Source organism: Crassostrea angulata, chromosome 10, assembly GCF_025612915.1.
Source record: "Crassostrea angulata isolate pt1a10 chromosome 10, ASM2561291v2, whole genome shotgun sequence".
Classification (NCBI taxonomy): Eukaryota; Metazoa; Mollusca; class Bivalvia; order Ostreida; family Ostreidae; genus Magallana; species Magallana angulata.
Window position 1 is genome coordinate 18,846,575 of NC_069120.1, and position 17,184 is coordinate 18,863,758.

Below are 17,184 nucleotides of genomic sequence, written 5' to 3' on the forward strand. Positions count from 1 at the left end.
TTGTTATTTTTAAACTTTAAATTAAAATTACTAATGAAAAAGAGAAGAAAAAAAACCCATTTTAAAGCCTTAATAGAGCGAAGCGATCTTTAATTCATTGTACATTTGTTTTCTGACTTGCTCGGTTTCCACCTGTGGTATTTTCATTATGGTATTCCAAATGTAATAAAATATTTATGCACAGCCCTCCCGTCATAAAGGAATTGTTCGGAGTCCATTTGATCGATTTTCTCTCTACCTGAATAAAGCATCTTCAGTATCCTTCTAAAAGCCAACGAGTCAACTCTACATTCTTATTCCTTTACTAGAGCAGCCGACACCTATACCGTACCGGAGCGCAGGGCAAATATGGGTGTGGCATCAAGGTTGAAAATCACACTGGCAGTCCTCTCTGTCGCATTCATCCTAAAAATGGTGATTTTTTTCAGCCCGGGCTGGGCTATCGTCAATATCCACTTCCCCGAGCGGATTGCAGGGGACCTAATGGAAGAGTCTTTTGAAGAAATTAATTCCAAAGACCACAAGCCTGGGGACCCAGTGGCCATGCCTTACGACAAGGAGGGTATCGTGGAGGGCCACCGACTGTCCATCTCCATGGGGCTGTGGTATTTCGTCACCTGTGTATACTACAAACAGCCCCGTTCGATGTTCTACAGAAAGGAATGCTTCCATTCTACTTATTCCTCGGCTGTGGAGGAAATGAAAAACCTCCCCAAAAATTCGCCGTACGTCAGGGGAACGTATCAGAAGATACATTGTAAGTGTTTTAAAATACATTTTCTATCAATTATTAATTGAGGCAAAATCTTGAGATATTTTTAAAGATTTTCCCCGAAACATGTTTATTTATCAATTTACTTTGTATACCTTTTAAATAACCTTACTCTCATGCAAAATATAGTATCAGTATTTCATTTCTGCGGTCATGGATTGAATTTGTGGTTGTTTTGGTCGACAATTGTGTGATTCAATGCAGTAACATAAATTTATCCTGAAGTTGAACCATGGACCACTCGCCTGTAAAACTAATTAAATCACCTATTTTCTTTAATTATTCATTGTTCCAAGACCGCAAAGTCAATCGATGTACGTAAAAGATATCCATATCCATCAATTCCAGAGATAACGCATTCAGACCTATCGCAATTTATTGTTTCTGCGCAAAAATAAAGAAAAGTGGTTGGTGGAAAAGGGGGTGTATTTTTAACCGGTCTGCTAGATTTGATGACGAAAACACCCTGAAATGTGAAGTGAGTAATTAATAAACACTGAGAGGTTACTGCCTAGAGCTGTTGTTATCTGAACGAATTTTACTGTAACTTGAAACATAGTAAATAGCGGCGTGCATTCGCAATCAGTGGGTAACTCGAACTGTAAAAGGTATTGGATATCGAGAGATGATTAATATTTTTATCCTCCTTATCATAGCTGCTTGGCCATTGTATTCAGGAAATATTATGAAGTCTTTTTAACATTATTTAATTGAAAATTACCATGAAACTTGTGAAAATAGTCAAATCGTGAGGATTTTTGTTTATGTATGTCTGAATAAAATCGGGCTTTGATCACGATACAAATTACATTTGTGAAATTTGATTTGATTTAATTACGTAAGATCGCTCTCTTTTTTCCTCCCAAACATAGTTAAAACTTTAATGTTATATAAAAATAACAATTTAAGAAATAACCCAGCAGGAGAATGATTGGCCTGCTTGAAAATAACAAGACTGCGTAAAACAATTGCCAATTTTCTGGGGAAAAAAAACCTATCTTCTCCAAGAGGTGGTTTTCACTGGTTTATTGCTCCTTCTTCTCATTTTGTTCTGTATTGATCCTGATCTTCTGCTTGCAAGTTGAGAAGCATGCAGCCGCGAAATGACTACTTTGTGTATTGCAAATTTAATTGTTTTTTTTTTCATTTTGCAGATATCTGCGAGCCCCTCAATTTATTTCAATTTTGTTCAGAGTAAAATATGACATTCTAGAAAGGGGCGACAATGAATTTAAAGAACACAATTCTTGATTTCATTATCTCTTTTTTTCTCTCTACCCTCCTTTTCTTGTAAATTTAATTTATTTTATTAAAACAGCTGTAACACCAAACAACCAGCATTGACTGTCAAACTAACTCAGACCTGATACCTTTATCCCGAGAGTAAAGGTGTATGAACAGACACACTGGACTTTTTTTCCAACTAGCGGTATTGTGGATACGTATTGTTAACTTCACTGCAACAAACCATAAACTTTGATGCATAAAGTTTATGCATCCCTAAATACATGTCATTGATATTGAGGAAACCTTTAAGCACTGAATGCTTATTTTTGGTATGTCGTCTGTCCTATAATACACCAGGCCGTGCTGACAAATTGAATAACGCGCGTTAGCTCGGTATCATGATAATTTGTCCGCACGACCTGGTGTGTTATAGAACCGACGGTATTCAATGCTTATTTATATTCATATTGACGTAGAACCATTTTAACAAGAGCTTGGACTTTGGGTACTTGTGTCAAACAGCAATATGACGTAGGCCTGTCTATTTCATTGCTGGTCACTCAGCCATGGCTCTCTGAAATGAACAAGATTTGTCTGGCTTTTAAGCGAAGACTACGCAATCGGTGTATATTTCGCTTGAAACCACACCATTTTAACTTGTTTTGACGCAAGAAATAGATAGTTACATCCTACTGAAAGTCCAAGGACTTGTTAAATTGGTTCTATTTTAATGAATAATTGTATTTCGTCACTCATAGCCATTATATACATGTACGCTCTTTGTCAGGGATATGAAACATAGATGGAACAGCCGTACTAATAATACACGTATGCATTTAGTTCGCTTTCGCGTCTAAAGATATCATGCCAGAAACTTTTGTCGAGGAAAATACATTTTTTTTAATTTAAGGTCAGACGACACGTTCCTCGAGAATCTTTTTTGTATCTCCTCGTAATAAAGAGTTCCAATAAAAAATATTAATTTTATAATTATTTTTAAAATAATTAAAATTTAATTGCTTGTGGTTATGTGTCTAGATGGCCGAGTGGTTAGAACCGTGGCCGTTCACTGCCAAGATCATATAGGTTCTAGAGGACGTGAGTTCAAAGCCCCGCCCCGGCCGAGATAGAGTTCCAATTTAGTGAATTTTACTGTGCTGTATATGTATTTAGTTTTATATCAGCAATTCAAGTATATTTTCAAGAAGTTTATAAAGGAAATTGCATACTCTAGTATTTTGCAGAAATGCCTGGTAAGGTAACCTAATTTTTTGCAAGAAAGCTTGTCAAAGTAGTAGTAAACCATTAACAAATTCCTGGAAAAAGTTATCTAAAATTGCAGAACGTGTCGTCTGACCTTAACATGTATAGTGCGGAAGCGTATTATAGGTATTGCGAAACAAATGTTTTTTTTTACTCGTTATAAAATCACGATTGATAAGGCTTTTGCGTCTATCTATTTACATATGACTTCAATCATATAGTTCTTTTACCACGCATTCATAAACTTCATCTGGTGATACACGTGCCAAGATCTCTCGCCACTTCCCATACTACTTGAAGATGCTGCTGATTTACTCGTTACATGTATAATTCTTTCACCTCATTCATTGACAGACATCACAAAGTTTGGTCTGCTGGAGTTCCAGATAGAGACGGGTCTGGCCGTCGTCTGCAGTGTGTTGGGGGTACTGACCACCGCCCTGTACTACAGGGTCCAGGGCAACAAGCGATCTGTGGGGCTGGCGGCCTGCGTCTCTTGCCTCCTGACTGGTAATACAATGTAACAAACGATATCCACATTTCTACGAACAATTTCTTTTAAAGCATTATTAAAAAATGGAAAAATAAAGCCGAAAATCAACAGACTCTCTCTCCCCCACCCCCTTCATGATTACAACTGTTTATATTTTTTAAGCATATTTTTTTATTAGACATATAGATCAAATTGTGCCTTTCTTTTGACAGGAGTCCTCTTTTGGATAGCTGTTGGAAAAATCTCCATGAGTCTGCTACACCTTCATGAAATGATCGATATGTACTATGGTGGCAACATGTATGGCATCTTTGTCCCAATCCCATGGTGCCTAGTTCTGGGAGCCCTCACTTCCTCAATCTTTCTGGCAGGCGCAGTGGTTCATCTCTTCATTGTCTCACGTGACCCAGACGACAAGAAGAGACCTACAGTGTATTCGACATCCTCGGAGAAAAGCAGCCCCGCCATTCCCGTGGTGACGACAGGGTTTTATCCAATCGAAAAGACCGACCTTCCGCCGTTTGAGGTCAACCCGACCGAGGACCCGATGCCTGGATTCCCTCTTCCCAACAAGCAGAAGCTGTGAAAGCTTCCACAATGGTTGAGGGACACTTTATTGTTTGTCATTTTGATTTGTCGTGATATATACACATTCTTAGGTTGCGCGCATCTGTTATGTAAAACATCGAAATATTTGTAATACTTCAGAAAACGTTAATGCGTTAAAAGGACAACTGTTATATTTTAAATTTAAGATTATGTAGTAACAATATACGACATGTCTATACATATGGTAAGCTTCTCATACAAGATTACAAAGGAAACAGGATAGACTCGCATAAATACTCTGACCTAATTCATCTGAGTTTTGCAGCCATCTTTTTCTCGCAAATTTCATTTAAACATTTATGTACACGTACATGTATTTATGTTAATTTTTCCATATAAACATTAGACATATCAATAGTAAAGTTCAATTGTAGATATACTGTCTTGCGAAGAATGGTTATGTTAATTGATGATAGCTATATGATTATTTCAATAAAAACACTTCCTAATGAGTTTGACTTATAGTAAAAAAACATTGAACCAATCGGTTTTGACAGTCTTACCCTTTTTTATTAAATTTCTATTATGCATTGACACAATATGAAATATACTTTTTCAAATCAAGAGTAGGTTATCGTAATTGAACTGCTGTATGGTAAAACGTCATTGAATGACTCGACGATATATAGCAGGCTATATTTAAGAGGAAATAATATACATCTTGTTTGCTGTGAATAAAAAAATTAATAACTTATAAAAACGACTATTACACTTCGATGATAATACAGTAATCAGACTTAAATTGCCATATATTAAGGCTTATTGTGCAAATATTTTGTCGATAGTCTGAGAAGAATTGAAAATGAAAAATATAAGGAACAAATTGAATGCAAACCCGGAAGATAATATTACTTCGTCTCTACCGTTGCACACAGGTATTTATTGATATATGATAAGGAACACCATCGCACGCATGCGTGGTAAATTGGGTTTGTTGCACCCGAGGAACGAAAACATCGTAATAATATTTTCAAGGTGGATCTATTCACTTATTGACAATGCTGCTGAGTCGAAAACTGAAGATATTCTCGATATTGGCTATTTTTGGGGTGGTTTTTGTGACTGCATCTTTCGTCAGTCCAGGATGGGTGAATTGTAAATTAAGCAACATAAAAAGTTTCATGGTCATCAGTGGTCATCAAGGATACCCCAAAAAAGCACATCTATCAGCAGGACTGTGGTATTATACCTTATGTATTCAACGGTTTAGTTGGAATGATGAATCATTGAAAGAGGAGGACTGTCACTTGGCTACATACCCCTTTAAGATTGAGTCACCCTATTTAGATCCAGCGTATGAAAGATTTAAAGGTAAGTTAACAATAACTGAATCACTGTTTTGGTATCCTTACTTCCTTGTTGCAGTCTGACATTCTGATAACAATGAGCCAAGCGTCGGTTTAATATTGTCTTTGATAGCACAAGTGGTAAAGTCAAAATAATACTGTCTCATGTGAACCAACAAATCAAATAAAGAAATTTATTGACAATGATTTGAGAGTACATTTACTGTATGGCTCATTCGAAACTGCATTTGGCATAATTAATGTATCCTATTTCGAATTTTACGCTCCAATAATCAACGTTTATATGCATGTACATGTATTAAGGAAAACAACTCTGATAATGCATGGGACATAACAATCACATGTTTTTAAATTCAGGGCTGTCTAGTCATTTTATGCTGGAAACCCAGATCATGTCCTCCATTGGATTTTTCTGTGCTGTGCTTGGCTTCATGGGAACTATTGTATACACACGGACTTTAACGAAATCCAGATGGGCTGGATTGTTAGCCTGCACCAGTCTTTTCATCTCGGGTATAAACAACTTAGTTTTACCACCCACTTTTAAATGATCGTTTTTGGTCTAGATATTTTTTCTAACCACTAGACTTTAACCCGTGGTGCACGGGTTGACTTTGTATATGATATCGGACATTTACGAAATAGATACATCGTTGCCATTATAAAGTTTTAAGCCTACAATAATGCTACTAATTTCACTACACTCTGCTTAGTTAGAATAATCTGTGTCTCGGGACAGGCCTATACCACAGCTAAAATGCATCCCATATACCCGTAATGTAGCAAAAAAATGCAGAATCGCTCCGAAACGATTTGGAAGAAAACAAATGAAGCTGCATTGAAAATAACAGTCAAATTATTCATTATAAACCATTTTGAGGCTCACCTTTCATCTAAAAATTTAATTCATATTAATGAAGAATTCAACATTTTCTCCAGCAACGTTTTTCACTCGCTTCGAGTTGACATTCTGAACTCTCGGGATTTTTCATATCAAATGCACTGAGTTAGAGTTATCTCCCGTATTTCCGTTGATGAACAGAATCTATCTATCTATCTATCTATCTATCTATCTATCTATCTATCTATCTATCTATCTATCTATCTATCTATCTATCTATCTATCTATCTAAAAACAAATTTTCAATGAAAATTTTTTCAATGAAAATTTGCACGTATTTGTAATATCGTTTCTGAGTTTATCCATGCAATTGTGATATTGTGGGAACAAAAAATAAAGAGCCTCCCGTGATTTAGCTTGAATGTAATGCGCATGCGCAAGATTGTAAAATCCGAAAAATCCAAATGATTTCCGGATTTTTTAAAGGAATTTTCGTTGATTATTAATTAGCGAAGCTTGATTGAGAAAAAACAAAAACAAATTAGTAATTTTCAAGTGCCATTGATGATTAAAATATATAAAACAAATGACAATACTCTTCCGATTTCTCGGTATTAAAGCCCAAAAATTCGAGTCTATTATTTAATATAGTTGTATAGATATAGATGTATTGAATGAAAACTTATATTCAAAAGTTTTCTTTCATGTTAGCCTGGTTCACCTTGCATGAAGCATGTAGTTACTAGTGAGAGTTTGTTAATGTAAATGTGTTCTACAGTTAACATTTTTTGTTAATTTAGGTTGGACGTATATCGCAATGATAGTGAAGATAGGAATTTCAACTAATATTTACCACAAAGATTTTTGGGAATACACAGGATGGGAAATAGACCAATTTTATTGCCCTTGGGGTCTCATTTTGGTAGGAATTGGGGGCGTCTTAATCCTGGTTTCAGCCGTTGGCCATTTGTTTATCCTGTCCAGAAATAAAACAAAGGATGATATACACGTGTTCCATATCCACAAAGGAACGAACCAAGAAATCATCTCGCAGCATTCCTACACGACCATAGCACCACCAGGATACCACGCGACTGTTGAGTTAAAGGTGCCACTTGTTGGCAGTATGGAGAAAAATGAGGAGGCCGGCTGTCGTTCATTTAAATGAGAGTTTTCCCAATTCGTAATCTTAGTGATGTGGTTTGACTTATTCTTCTGAATTTCTTGAAATTAGAAATTTTTGTAACCCTTAGTTGTATGACATTCCATTTTTCTTTTTTTAATAATCACTAAATGTACATCTTGTAAATTTTAGTATATCTCCTGATGATGTCCGTGAAATATTGTTCCAATCATTTCCTTTGCTATTTGTGTCACTAAAATATCTTTAGATTATTTCGTTAAGGAAGAAGTATTTTCTGGTTTTCGACTACAAGCAGACCCGTTCGATGTTCTACAGAAAGGAATGCTTCCATTCTACTTATTCCTCGGCTGAATTAAATTCGATTAAATGGTCATTAAATCAAGATGAAAGAATATTAAAAATATTTTTCCTTCTGTTCTACTATCATACAACTTGGCATAGAAATAGTAATCAAAGTTTTGAATCTAACAAGGACTCTATTTTTGGCGGAAAATTGGCATAGGAAAATATCACAATTTTTTTGCAATTCAGAAATGCTATACATATATGAGTCTATTCAGCATTTCTATTTAGCATTTTCCAAACAATAACATTAACATTGGATTTTTTCAACTAATGTGAACTAATGATAATGTACTTGGGTTTCTGAATATGTTTTTAAAATATGATTCGCCTAATTTTCAAATTACATTTTAATAGCTTTTTTAATCAATTTTTTTAACATAAATTTGTGCGAAAAATCACTGAAATTAGACTTTCTCCCTTAATGAAAGGTAAAAAAATTAGCTTTTCTGTCAGTATATATCTTTATGTAAGTTCTTCATTCTATGTAAAAATCAGAAATATTTTATCATTGGAAGCATAAAAAAATCAAAATATCTAAATATTTTAAGAAAATTCGAGGATAGGCGGGCTAAGCAAATTAGCTAATACACTTTTTGATATTCTATCATTTCATTGAAGAATAGAAACATCATATCTTAAACAGATTTCTACAAAACGTCAGATAACTACATTTATTTGAATTATCCTTTAACTTGAGGAAAAGATAGTGACTTTGACCTGACCTTGATACGAAAACAAGATGGTCAAATTTGATTAAACTGATAGAATCATTTGGCTATGTGATCAGTTTGACTGTTTAAAAATTTATGAATTTCTTGATATAAGAAGTCTGTCTGATAACGAGAAAATTTCTTTCTTAAGTTACACGTTACAAAGAACATACAATTGGACATTTTTGTTATTCCATATAAAACAACGAATGTTATTATTTGTCAGAACTAGCTGGATATCCACGGCTAATACCTAAGAAGTTGTCGACCATGTCACAGATTTACATTCGCTGAGAAAACGGTAGCCAGATATTTTATTTAGAATTCAAACCACAAGGGCTAAGGAAAGGCTAAAACTTAACAATATTATAGTATAAACGCATATTAATATTACACCATATATACATATAAAATGCTCGAACTCGGACAAACTCCATATTTTAAGGCGGGCGACAAACAACACGAATTTTTTGATTATTGTTTTGTATTTTAAAAAAAAATATTGTTTGCCTTTTGTTTTATGAATGTCAGCTCACGAATTCCGTAAGATCAGAAGTACTTTTCCCACCTAGTCCGCTCTCTGCCCCAATCTAAAATATATATGAAAAAGACTCTTGTTCGGACCTACGTTTAAGTCTATACGCTATTTGAGCAATTATGGGAATAAGATATGGTATAGACTTCTATATCGGTGCGATTTTACAATTTTATAGTAAAACTAAACATTTTTTATGAATATATAAAGAACTTTGAACACATCCAGTCTGGCATTCATCATCACCAAAATTTTTCGCCCGCAGAAAAAGTTAAATTTTCTATGGCGATTTGGCGGACGGCTATCTAAAACACCGTTGTTGTGTTTAAAATGAAAATTTGTAATTATTACACGGCATGATATGCGTCCTTTTAATACAAGAGCCAATTTGATATACTAAAGTTTTGAAAATTTAAACATGCTTTACCTTATATTGAGTATTGCAGCTATCATTTCCTTTCAGTTTGTTATATCATTTGAACATAAACCAGTAAATACTTAAAGTTTGAAAGAAATGTGACGCAAATGAATTGCCCACATCGCTTTAACCCCACCGTTTCTATCTCCTTTCAGTGTCCAGAGTGTAAAATGAATAGTCATTGTTAAATTTTGCATTGCCAAAAACTTTTAAAGATAGTACTAATGTTGGTGCTATTTTTAAAGATTTCCTTCTTGCTTATTAAACGAAAATAAACTATCTTGTAACTGACAGTAGTAGCGTGTTTGTGAATTACTTTTTAAGACAAAAAAAAAATATACAGCTGAAATATTTCTTAAAAGCAATTGAATCATATAACATTAAATAGTTCAATTGCGATGACCTCGTCATTAAAAAATACCAAGTTAATTTTTACAAACAATTATGTCATTATTTTCTTATATATATTTGAACATAAACAATTATTTCATGGGTGTTTTGTTAAACCTTATGTCGGGGAATAGTTGAAGTGGAGTAAAATCTTAATTGTTACAGTGTGGTGGAAATAAACGATACAAACCCTGTAATATTATTTGGTCACGCATAACTGCGTTGCAGATATTCAACTTGACGTTTCGTGATCTGGTAAACCATCGCACGCATGCGTAGAAGTGTGTTTTGATGCAGCAGAAGTAGAATAAACATTGCAATTACATTTTCAATGTAAATATATATTGACAATGCTACTGAGTCGGAAACTGAAGACTTTCTATATACTGACTTTCACTGGAATGGTTTTGATGACAGTATCTTTCGTCAGTCCGGGATGGGTGAATTGTAAGTTGAGTAACATAAAAAGTCTCATGGTCTACAGTGAACGACTTGGATACCCAAAAGAAGCACGCTTGTCAGCAGGACTGTGGTATTTTACTTTATGTATTCAAAGATTAAATTGGACTTGATCATTGAAAAAGGAAGAATGTCACTGGGCTGCACAACCCTTTAACATTGAGGCACCGTTCTCAAATGAACTTTTAGATCCAACGTATAATAAGGTCAGAGGTAAGTAACCAAACCATCGCAGATGTGTTATTACTTTTTTCTGGCAGTTTAATAATTTACCTTTGGCAGTCTGATATTTAGGAAATCGCATCAGTCTTATGTTGAACATTGTATTAGTCTGTATTTGTAATGCCATCTTAAAAAATCCGACCGCCTCCGGTAAATAAACATATCAATTTGAAATGAAAGGCAGTGGTTTATGAATGTTATGTAAATAAGTTTTATGGCTTATACAGAGCGGTATTTGGCATAAACAACATTTCAAATTCTTGCATCTTATATGCTTCAATAATTAGTGTTCAAATCTTATGGAAAATAATTCTGAAACTCAAATTTTAAATTGCGTGCACCAAATGACTTTTTTAGGACTGCCTAGAAAATTCTGCTGGAAATCCAGATAATGTCCTCCTTTGGACTTTTCTGTGCAGTGCTTGGCTTCATGGGAACCATTGTATACACACGAACTCTAACGAAATCCAGATGGGCTCAGGTTATAGCAAAACAGTATTACCACTTGCTTTATATCTAGATAATTTTTTTAACCGTGTATAGAACGGAAAATTATGCACAAAAATTGTTGTGAACGCGGAGATCATTGCATGTGACTAGGAAATTTTTGATAATATATATCATGTAATAATGCGTTCAAATGTTTATAACTTTTTGTTAATTTAGGTGGAACTTTCGCAACGATAGTGAAGACAGCGATTGCAACTCACATTAACAAACATGTTTTTTGGGACTACATAGGGTGGGATATAGTCGAAACTTATTGTCCATGTGGTCTTGTTCTTGGAGGAATTGGAAACCTATTAATCCTTGTCTCAGCTCTTGGTCACTTGTTTATCCTGTCCAGAAACAGAAGTGAGGACATGTGTTCACTATCCCCAAGGGAACAAACCTAGGAATCCTATTGCATCATTCCCCAACAACCACAGCACCGCCGGGATACCACGCGAGAGTTAAAGGTGCCACTAGTTGGTAGTATGGAGAAAAAATGAGGAGGCAGCTTTCTTTCATATACTAGTAAATAAAAGACCATTCTGAAGCTGGCAGCCACTAACAGCAGCCACTAAACCCGTAGAAGCTAGCATTTTGATATTAAAGGGACTTGGACACGATTTGAGATCAAAAATTTTATTTCTATTTTTTATGTATAAAATGGTTAACTGGTGCATTTTAAATGATTGACCAAAATATTGAATGTTAAAGTCAAGTTACGAGCGAGATACAACGGTAAGAATCGGTTGTTATGTAAACAAAGCTCGAGTCTTATAGTTGTTTACAAAAAATGTAATGTAGAGAATTACCATTTCTTAGACAAAATGACATGTAAAAACAATTTAAACTTATTCAGTATCTTCATAAATACTATTATCAACAAAAGAAAGATGCATTTGATTGAAACTTACACCAATACAACACATATGTAAAAATGACAATATTCGAGCTTTGTTTACAAAACAAAGAATTACGAACTCTGTAACTTGCTTATAACTTAAAATTTGACTTTCAAATTTTGACATAGCATTATAAACTTCTATTGTTATCAGTATAAACATTGAAAATGGAAAAATAAAATTTGAAAATTTTAAGTCAAATCGTGTCCAAGTCCCTTTAATGAAAATATTTCGAAAATTAAGTTAAATATAATTTTCTGTTCGAGTACTCAGGTAGCGTGTTGGAGAAACAATATTCGCGGTGTCCAGTCAAGTCATAGTTCATGGATACAAAAAGTAAAATCGTATACAAAACCGAGATTCAAGTCCTCTTCAAAATTGTATTCGTACACAAGGCTTAAAAATGTTTTGTGTACTGTGAGAAGTTCGTATGCAAAACGGAAAGTATACTTTAATATAAATTAATTACTTTATAGTGTTTTACAGTTATATTAAATGATTGATATTTTAAAAGAGAAAACAAAATGTAAATTCTAATTAAGATTTCAAAGATACAGGAATTTATCACAAAAATATCAGTTTAGTTTATTGTGGTTAAGCATCGTAAAAGAAAGTTCTGAGCAACCAGTCATTCAGAAATTACCTTTTATAATTATTTTTTTTATCATATAAAGTTTGTGGAATCAAAGACATGAATTAAATTATATCATGTAGAACTACTAAGCTACGGAAATTATACATTCCATCCAGTGTTTTAAACATCGTGTAATTATCGTGTTGAGATACCAAAACGCTTTGTAATTAGCAATAAAAATTTTTAACTTTCCAAAATTTTCTAAAACGTATTTTTTAATTGAATACTGTGAAAAAAAATTCTAAACCGGTGAAAGTATTTCAATTATAAACGGTTAAGATTTTTGTTCCATTGAGGTACTATATAGAACACCAGTTACTGAATTTTTATTGTCCCAGGCAACGCATGTACTCTCTTAATGCATGTAGATATTGGATCATGTAATATATTCACAATATTTTGAATCAAGTAGTCAATACTATTGTGTTCCGTTGGGGCCACTTCGACCTTCGCCTTTAGGTCGAGGTGCGAAGTTGCGACGGCGAAAGTGCGAAGGTGCGACGGCGAAGGAGCGAAAGTGCGAAGATGCAACGGCGAAGCTCGAAGATGCGAAGGCGAAAGTGCGAAGTTGCGAAGGCGAAGAAGCGATATTACTATCGCACCTTCGCCATCGCAATTTCGCACTCTCGCCTTCGCATCTTCGCATTTTCGCCTTCGTCTTTTTATAATTGTGGAGCTCTCTATCGTTTAAAGACAATTTTAGCTGTATAAAAGGACATCTGAGGCAGACGATGAACTTTTTAGAATTTATTTTCAATAGCCTGCACAGATCCATAACTTTTTCTAGGGGGCTGGGGTGGATAAATAATTATATTTGTCGGGGAAGAGGAAGGGTTCCGAGACATATTTTGGAGATTTTATTTTATATAATTAATAAATTTAAATTTTCCAGGGGGATGGGATCCGGACCCTCTCTCCCCCTTTACTACATGTGTGAAGTTATTAATATTGAATTTTCCGAGGGGCGGACCCCCTCTCCCCTTCTAGATCCATAGATCAGCAAGGAGTGCCGCATAATGAAATTAGAATGTTACTGTGTTTGATCCACGGTAAACAGACAGCTGGTAAGTGACAGGAGTCTGGAAGTGCATATGTATACATTATGGCGGACATTACATTTTATATGGAGTATATAATGATTAGACATAGCCGGCACTGGTAAACATATATGTCACATATACACATTAAAATATTTATAAACATTCATAGTAAGCACAATGGCCTAGCGCATGCGTACCAATGATAATCCGGTTCAAATTTTGGATTTTTAGTCTTATTTTTGCTGATATTTTATTAATTAATTAATTAAACAATTAACACTTAGAATTTGATATACATGTAGTAGTATAGATAGTTCTGTTTTAATGAGGGATTTTAAAGCAAAGTCATTAGATCATCGGATTGTACAATTGCATATACAATAACATGTTGAGCCATTATGTAAAACATGATTAAATATACAAAAATGTTGTCAAAGATTAACACTTTCTTCTCTGTCTTGTTTACGAGTTGATTTTTTGCACACGAAATGACCTGTGTACGAGATGGTCTGTATAAGACTTCACTGGACACCGCGCATATTGCTTCCCCAACACGCCACCTGGCGTTTATTTTTGTGCGTCCGCTTGTTTTATGTTGATGTTTGTTCGTTTTGATTTTATATATGTTGGTTTTACTCTTTGTTTGTTTGATTTGTATAAAGACACATTTGGTTGATTTTATGTATATTAAGATTGCAAAGAAGATTGTTGGCTTTGCATATATGGCCACTGATGATATTATTTTGCATTGTTGAATTTAAATTACCATTGATTTTGTAGAAATGTATTTTTTGCCATTTCCGCTGCCCATAGACAAGGTCAAATTATATGTATGAATTAAGAGGTAATGATTACTATAGTATTAATTGAGCCGGAAAATTTTTGAGTAACAACTACTTGCACGCGAGGATAATAACTAACAATGAAATTCTTATTTTTGTAAAATTGTTTTAAATAAAACTAAAATGGAAAACTGCCAATAAACTTCAATGATAATAAATAAACCAAACTTGGGTTGGTTATTTTTACAGCTTACTAAGCAAGTATTTTGTAAATGAGAAAAGTTAAAAATGAAAAAAAAAATATTATACACTTAGCATGCTTAGTTTAATGCACAGTGGTGTTAAAAACGAGACGAAAACCCGGATGATTAGATACCTTGTTTTGCTTAACTGCTTTAACGTTGCAGACAGGTAACTATTGATTATTTGATCAGGTACAACATCTTACGCATGCGTAGCAATTTGTTTTGATGCACCTAAAGAAAAAAAGAGAATCACAATAACAAAGGTGGATATATTCGCTCGACCATTAACAATGTTGCTGAGTCGGAAGTTGAAGATATTTTCGATACTGACTTTCGCTGGAGTGGTTTTTATGACAATATCTTTCGTCAGTCCGGGATGGTTGAATTGTAAAGTGAGTTTTATAGAGCCTTTCATCCAGCTTGACTCATCAGTATATTTTGACGGATACCCTACTGGAGCTCATCTGTCAGCAGGACTGTGGTATTTCAGCTTATGCATTGATAAAATAAGTCCACCTGGATCAATGGAAGAAGAGAAATGTCACTTGTCAGCATACCCCTTTAACTTTGAAAGACTGTTTTCACATCTAGTTTTAGATCCATCGTATCATCAAGTCAGAGGTAAGTAACCAGTAATTAAAACACGGGGTCCTTCTTTGTTCTTGAAATCTATAAATTATCATTGGAAGTCTAAAATTAGCGATCCTTTGTGTTCAACATTAGACTGTTTCAGGTGAAACATTAAGTCAAGAAATGACATTTAAAGGGAATGTTCAAGTTTGATGTATGGTTCATGCATTTCTGTATGAAAAATAGCTTCTGCCCTTAAGGAGGCTGTGTGGTCAACAAATTATCATTCAGATCTTCTGTAAATTCTAAAGGTATGGATTGTTTAGTTAAAAGTATTGTTAAGTAGAGCAAAAATATTTTGTTATATCTTCATACAGAGCTCTTCTTTGAAGAAGATTAATGCAATCCGAAAATAGCTACTACCATCCAGCCCTCTTGAGGAGTCTCAAACTCTCTGGTAGTTTTATTCCAAAAATGTAATTAGCATATACAATGTTTTGATTTCTGGCGTTTGTTCGCTTTAGTAACCAATGTTAGTGTATTTAAAAAATACCTGTTTTCAGGACCGACTAGAAACATTATGCTGGAAATCCAGATAATGTCCTCGATTGGAATTTTCTGTGCAGTTCTTGGCTTCATTGGGGCCATTGTATACACACGGACTTTAACGAAATCCAGATATGCTGGATTGTTGTCCTGCATCAGTCTCTCCATCTCGGGTAACAACAGACTATTTATACACATGCAATTGACATCAACAACAGCTCTTTTGATCTTAAATGATTTTTTCACCCCCATAATTCAAGCATATTTATTAATCTAGGTGGGACATATATCGCAGCAATAGTGAAGACAGCAATTGCAACTCATGTTTACAAAGACATTGTAAGGAAGTACAGTGTTTGGAGGTATGATAATTTTCAATTATATTGTCCATGGGGTCTCCTTCTTGGAGGAATTGGATGCTTCTTAATCCTTGTCTCAGCTCTTGGTCACCTGTGTATCCTGTCCAGAAACAGAACAACTGACGACATACACGTGTACCATATCCACAAAGGAACGAACCAAGGAATCATCTCGCAGCATTCTTACACGACCATAGCGCCACCAGGATACCACGCGACTGTTGGGTTAAAGGTGCCACTTGTTGGCAGTATGGAGAAAAATGAGGAGGCGAGCTTTGTTTCATACAAATGAAAAATGTATTGCCATGAACTTTCAAAGTAGCTTTATCTTGAAACTGCTGAAATATGTTTTGTCTATTGTTTTGAAACTTTTCAATTCATGTGCCTTTTCAGATACCTGTATATAAGCGAACACATTATCAAATTTTCCGAATATTTGCTATCTTTTTTGTTTTAGTCTGGATAATTTTTTAATAAATTCATTATTTATATTAAGTAAACATAAGATATACTAATTTCATATACTTTTAATTATATCTTGCAAACAAAACATTAATATGTTAACGATGTATTTTAAAATTTTAATGAAATATCACTTTCTGTCGAGTTTGATTTTTATTTAAAAATGATAAGCTTGATTAGTTCTGTCTTGGAAAAGAGCTTCTTATATATATATATATATATATATATATATATATATATATATATATATATATATATATATATATATATATATATATATATATATATATATATATATATATATATATACGAATTAAGAAATTATGATAACTAGTATTAAATTTAATACATATAGCATTAATTACAAAAAAAGTTAACAAAATATACACAGTATCATCATTTCCTATTTCATAAAGGCGG

At 34.1% G+C, this 17,184-nt stretch overlaps 3 protein-coding genes across 3 annotated transcripts; all 3 read left to right on the top strand.

The window, feature by feature from the left end:
• Positions 1 to 231: 231 nt before the first annotated feature.
• On the top strand, positions 232 to 4,816 carry LOC128166331 (uncharacterized). The gene is made up of 3 exons (XM_052831431.1): positions 232 to 757; positions 3,617 to 3,772; positions 3,968 to 4,816. The coding sequence occupies exons 1-3, from the start codon at positions 349 to 351 to the stop codon at positions 4,339 to 4,341; spliced, it is 939 nt and encodes a 312-aa protein (XP_052687391.1). The 5' UTR covers positions 232 to 348; the 3' UTR covers positions 4,342 to 4,816.
• Positions 4,817 to 5,268: 452 nt separating this feature from the next.
• Positions 5,269 to 9,628, top strand: LOC128166480 (uncharacterized). Its single transcript, XM_052831666.1, has 3 exons — positions 5,269 to 5,675; positions 6,029 to 6,184; positions 7,313 to 9,628. Exons 1-3 carry the CDS (start codon positions 5,363 to 5,365, stop codon positions 7,678 to 7,680), a joined length of 837 nt encoding a protein of 278 aa, XP_052687626.1. The 5' UTR covers positions 5,269 to 5,362; the 3' UTR covers positions 7,681 to 9,628.
• A 150-nt stretch (positions 9,629 to 9,778) lies between these two features.
• On the top strand, positions 9,779 to 16,902 carry LOC128166479 (uncharacterized). The gene is made up of 6 exons (XM_052831665.1): positions 9,779 to 10,726; positions 11,093 to 11,216; positions 11,402 to 11,752; positions 15,017 to 15,448; positions 15,961 to 16,116; positions 16,221 to 16,902. Exons 4-6 carry the CDS (start codon positions 15,118 to 15,120, stop codon positions 16,592 to 16,594), a joined length of 861 nt encoding a protein of 286 aa, XP_052687625.1. The 5' UTR covers positions 9,779 to 10,726; positions 11,093 to 11,216; positions 11,402 to 11,752; positions 15,017 to 15,117; the 3' UTR covers positions 16,595 to 16,902.
• The last annotated feature ends 282 nt before the right edge of the window (positions 16,903 to 17,184 follow it).

Coding starts and splice junctions, on each gene's coding strand:
- LOC128166479 (XM_052831665.1), top strand. CDS start 15,118: ATGTTGCTGAGTCGGAAGTTGAAGATATTTTCGATACTGACTTTCGCT. Junction 15,449..15,960: donor ATCGTATCATCAAGTCAGAG/GTAAGTAACCAG, acceptor ACCTGTTTTCAG/GACCGACTAGAAACATTATG. Junction 16,117..16,220: donor CATCAGTCTCTCCATCTCGG/GTAACAACAGAC, acceptor TTATTAATCTAG/GTGGGACATATATCGCAGCA.
- LOC128166331 (XM_052831431.1), top strand. CDS start 349: ATGGGTGTGGCATCAAGGTTGAAAATCACACTGGCAGTCCTCTCTGTC. Junction 758..3,616: donor AACGTATCAGAAGATACATT/GTAAGTGTTTTA, acceptor ATTCATTGACAG/ACATCACAAAGTTTGGTCTG. Junction 3,773..3,967: donor CGTCTCTTGCCTCCTGACTG/GTAATACAATGT, acceptor TTCTTTTGACAG/GAGTCCTCTTTTGGATAGCT.
- LOC128166480 (XM_052831666.1), top strand. CDS start 5,363: ATGCTGCTGAGTCGAAAACTGAAGATATTCTCGATATTGGCTATTTTT. Junction 5,676..6,028: donor AGCGTATGAAAGATTTAAAG/GTAAGTTAACAA, acceptor TTTTAAATTCAG/GGCTGTCTAGTCATTTTATG. Junction 6,185..7,312: donor CACCAGTCTTTTCATCTCGG/GTATAAACAACT, acceptor TTGTTAATTTAG/GTTGGACGTATATCGCAATG.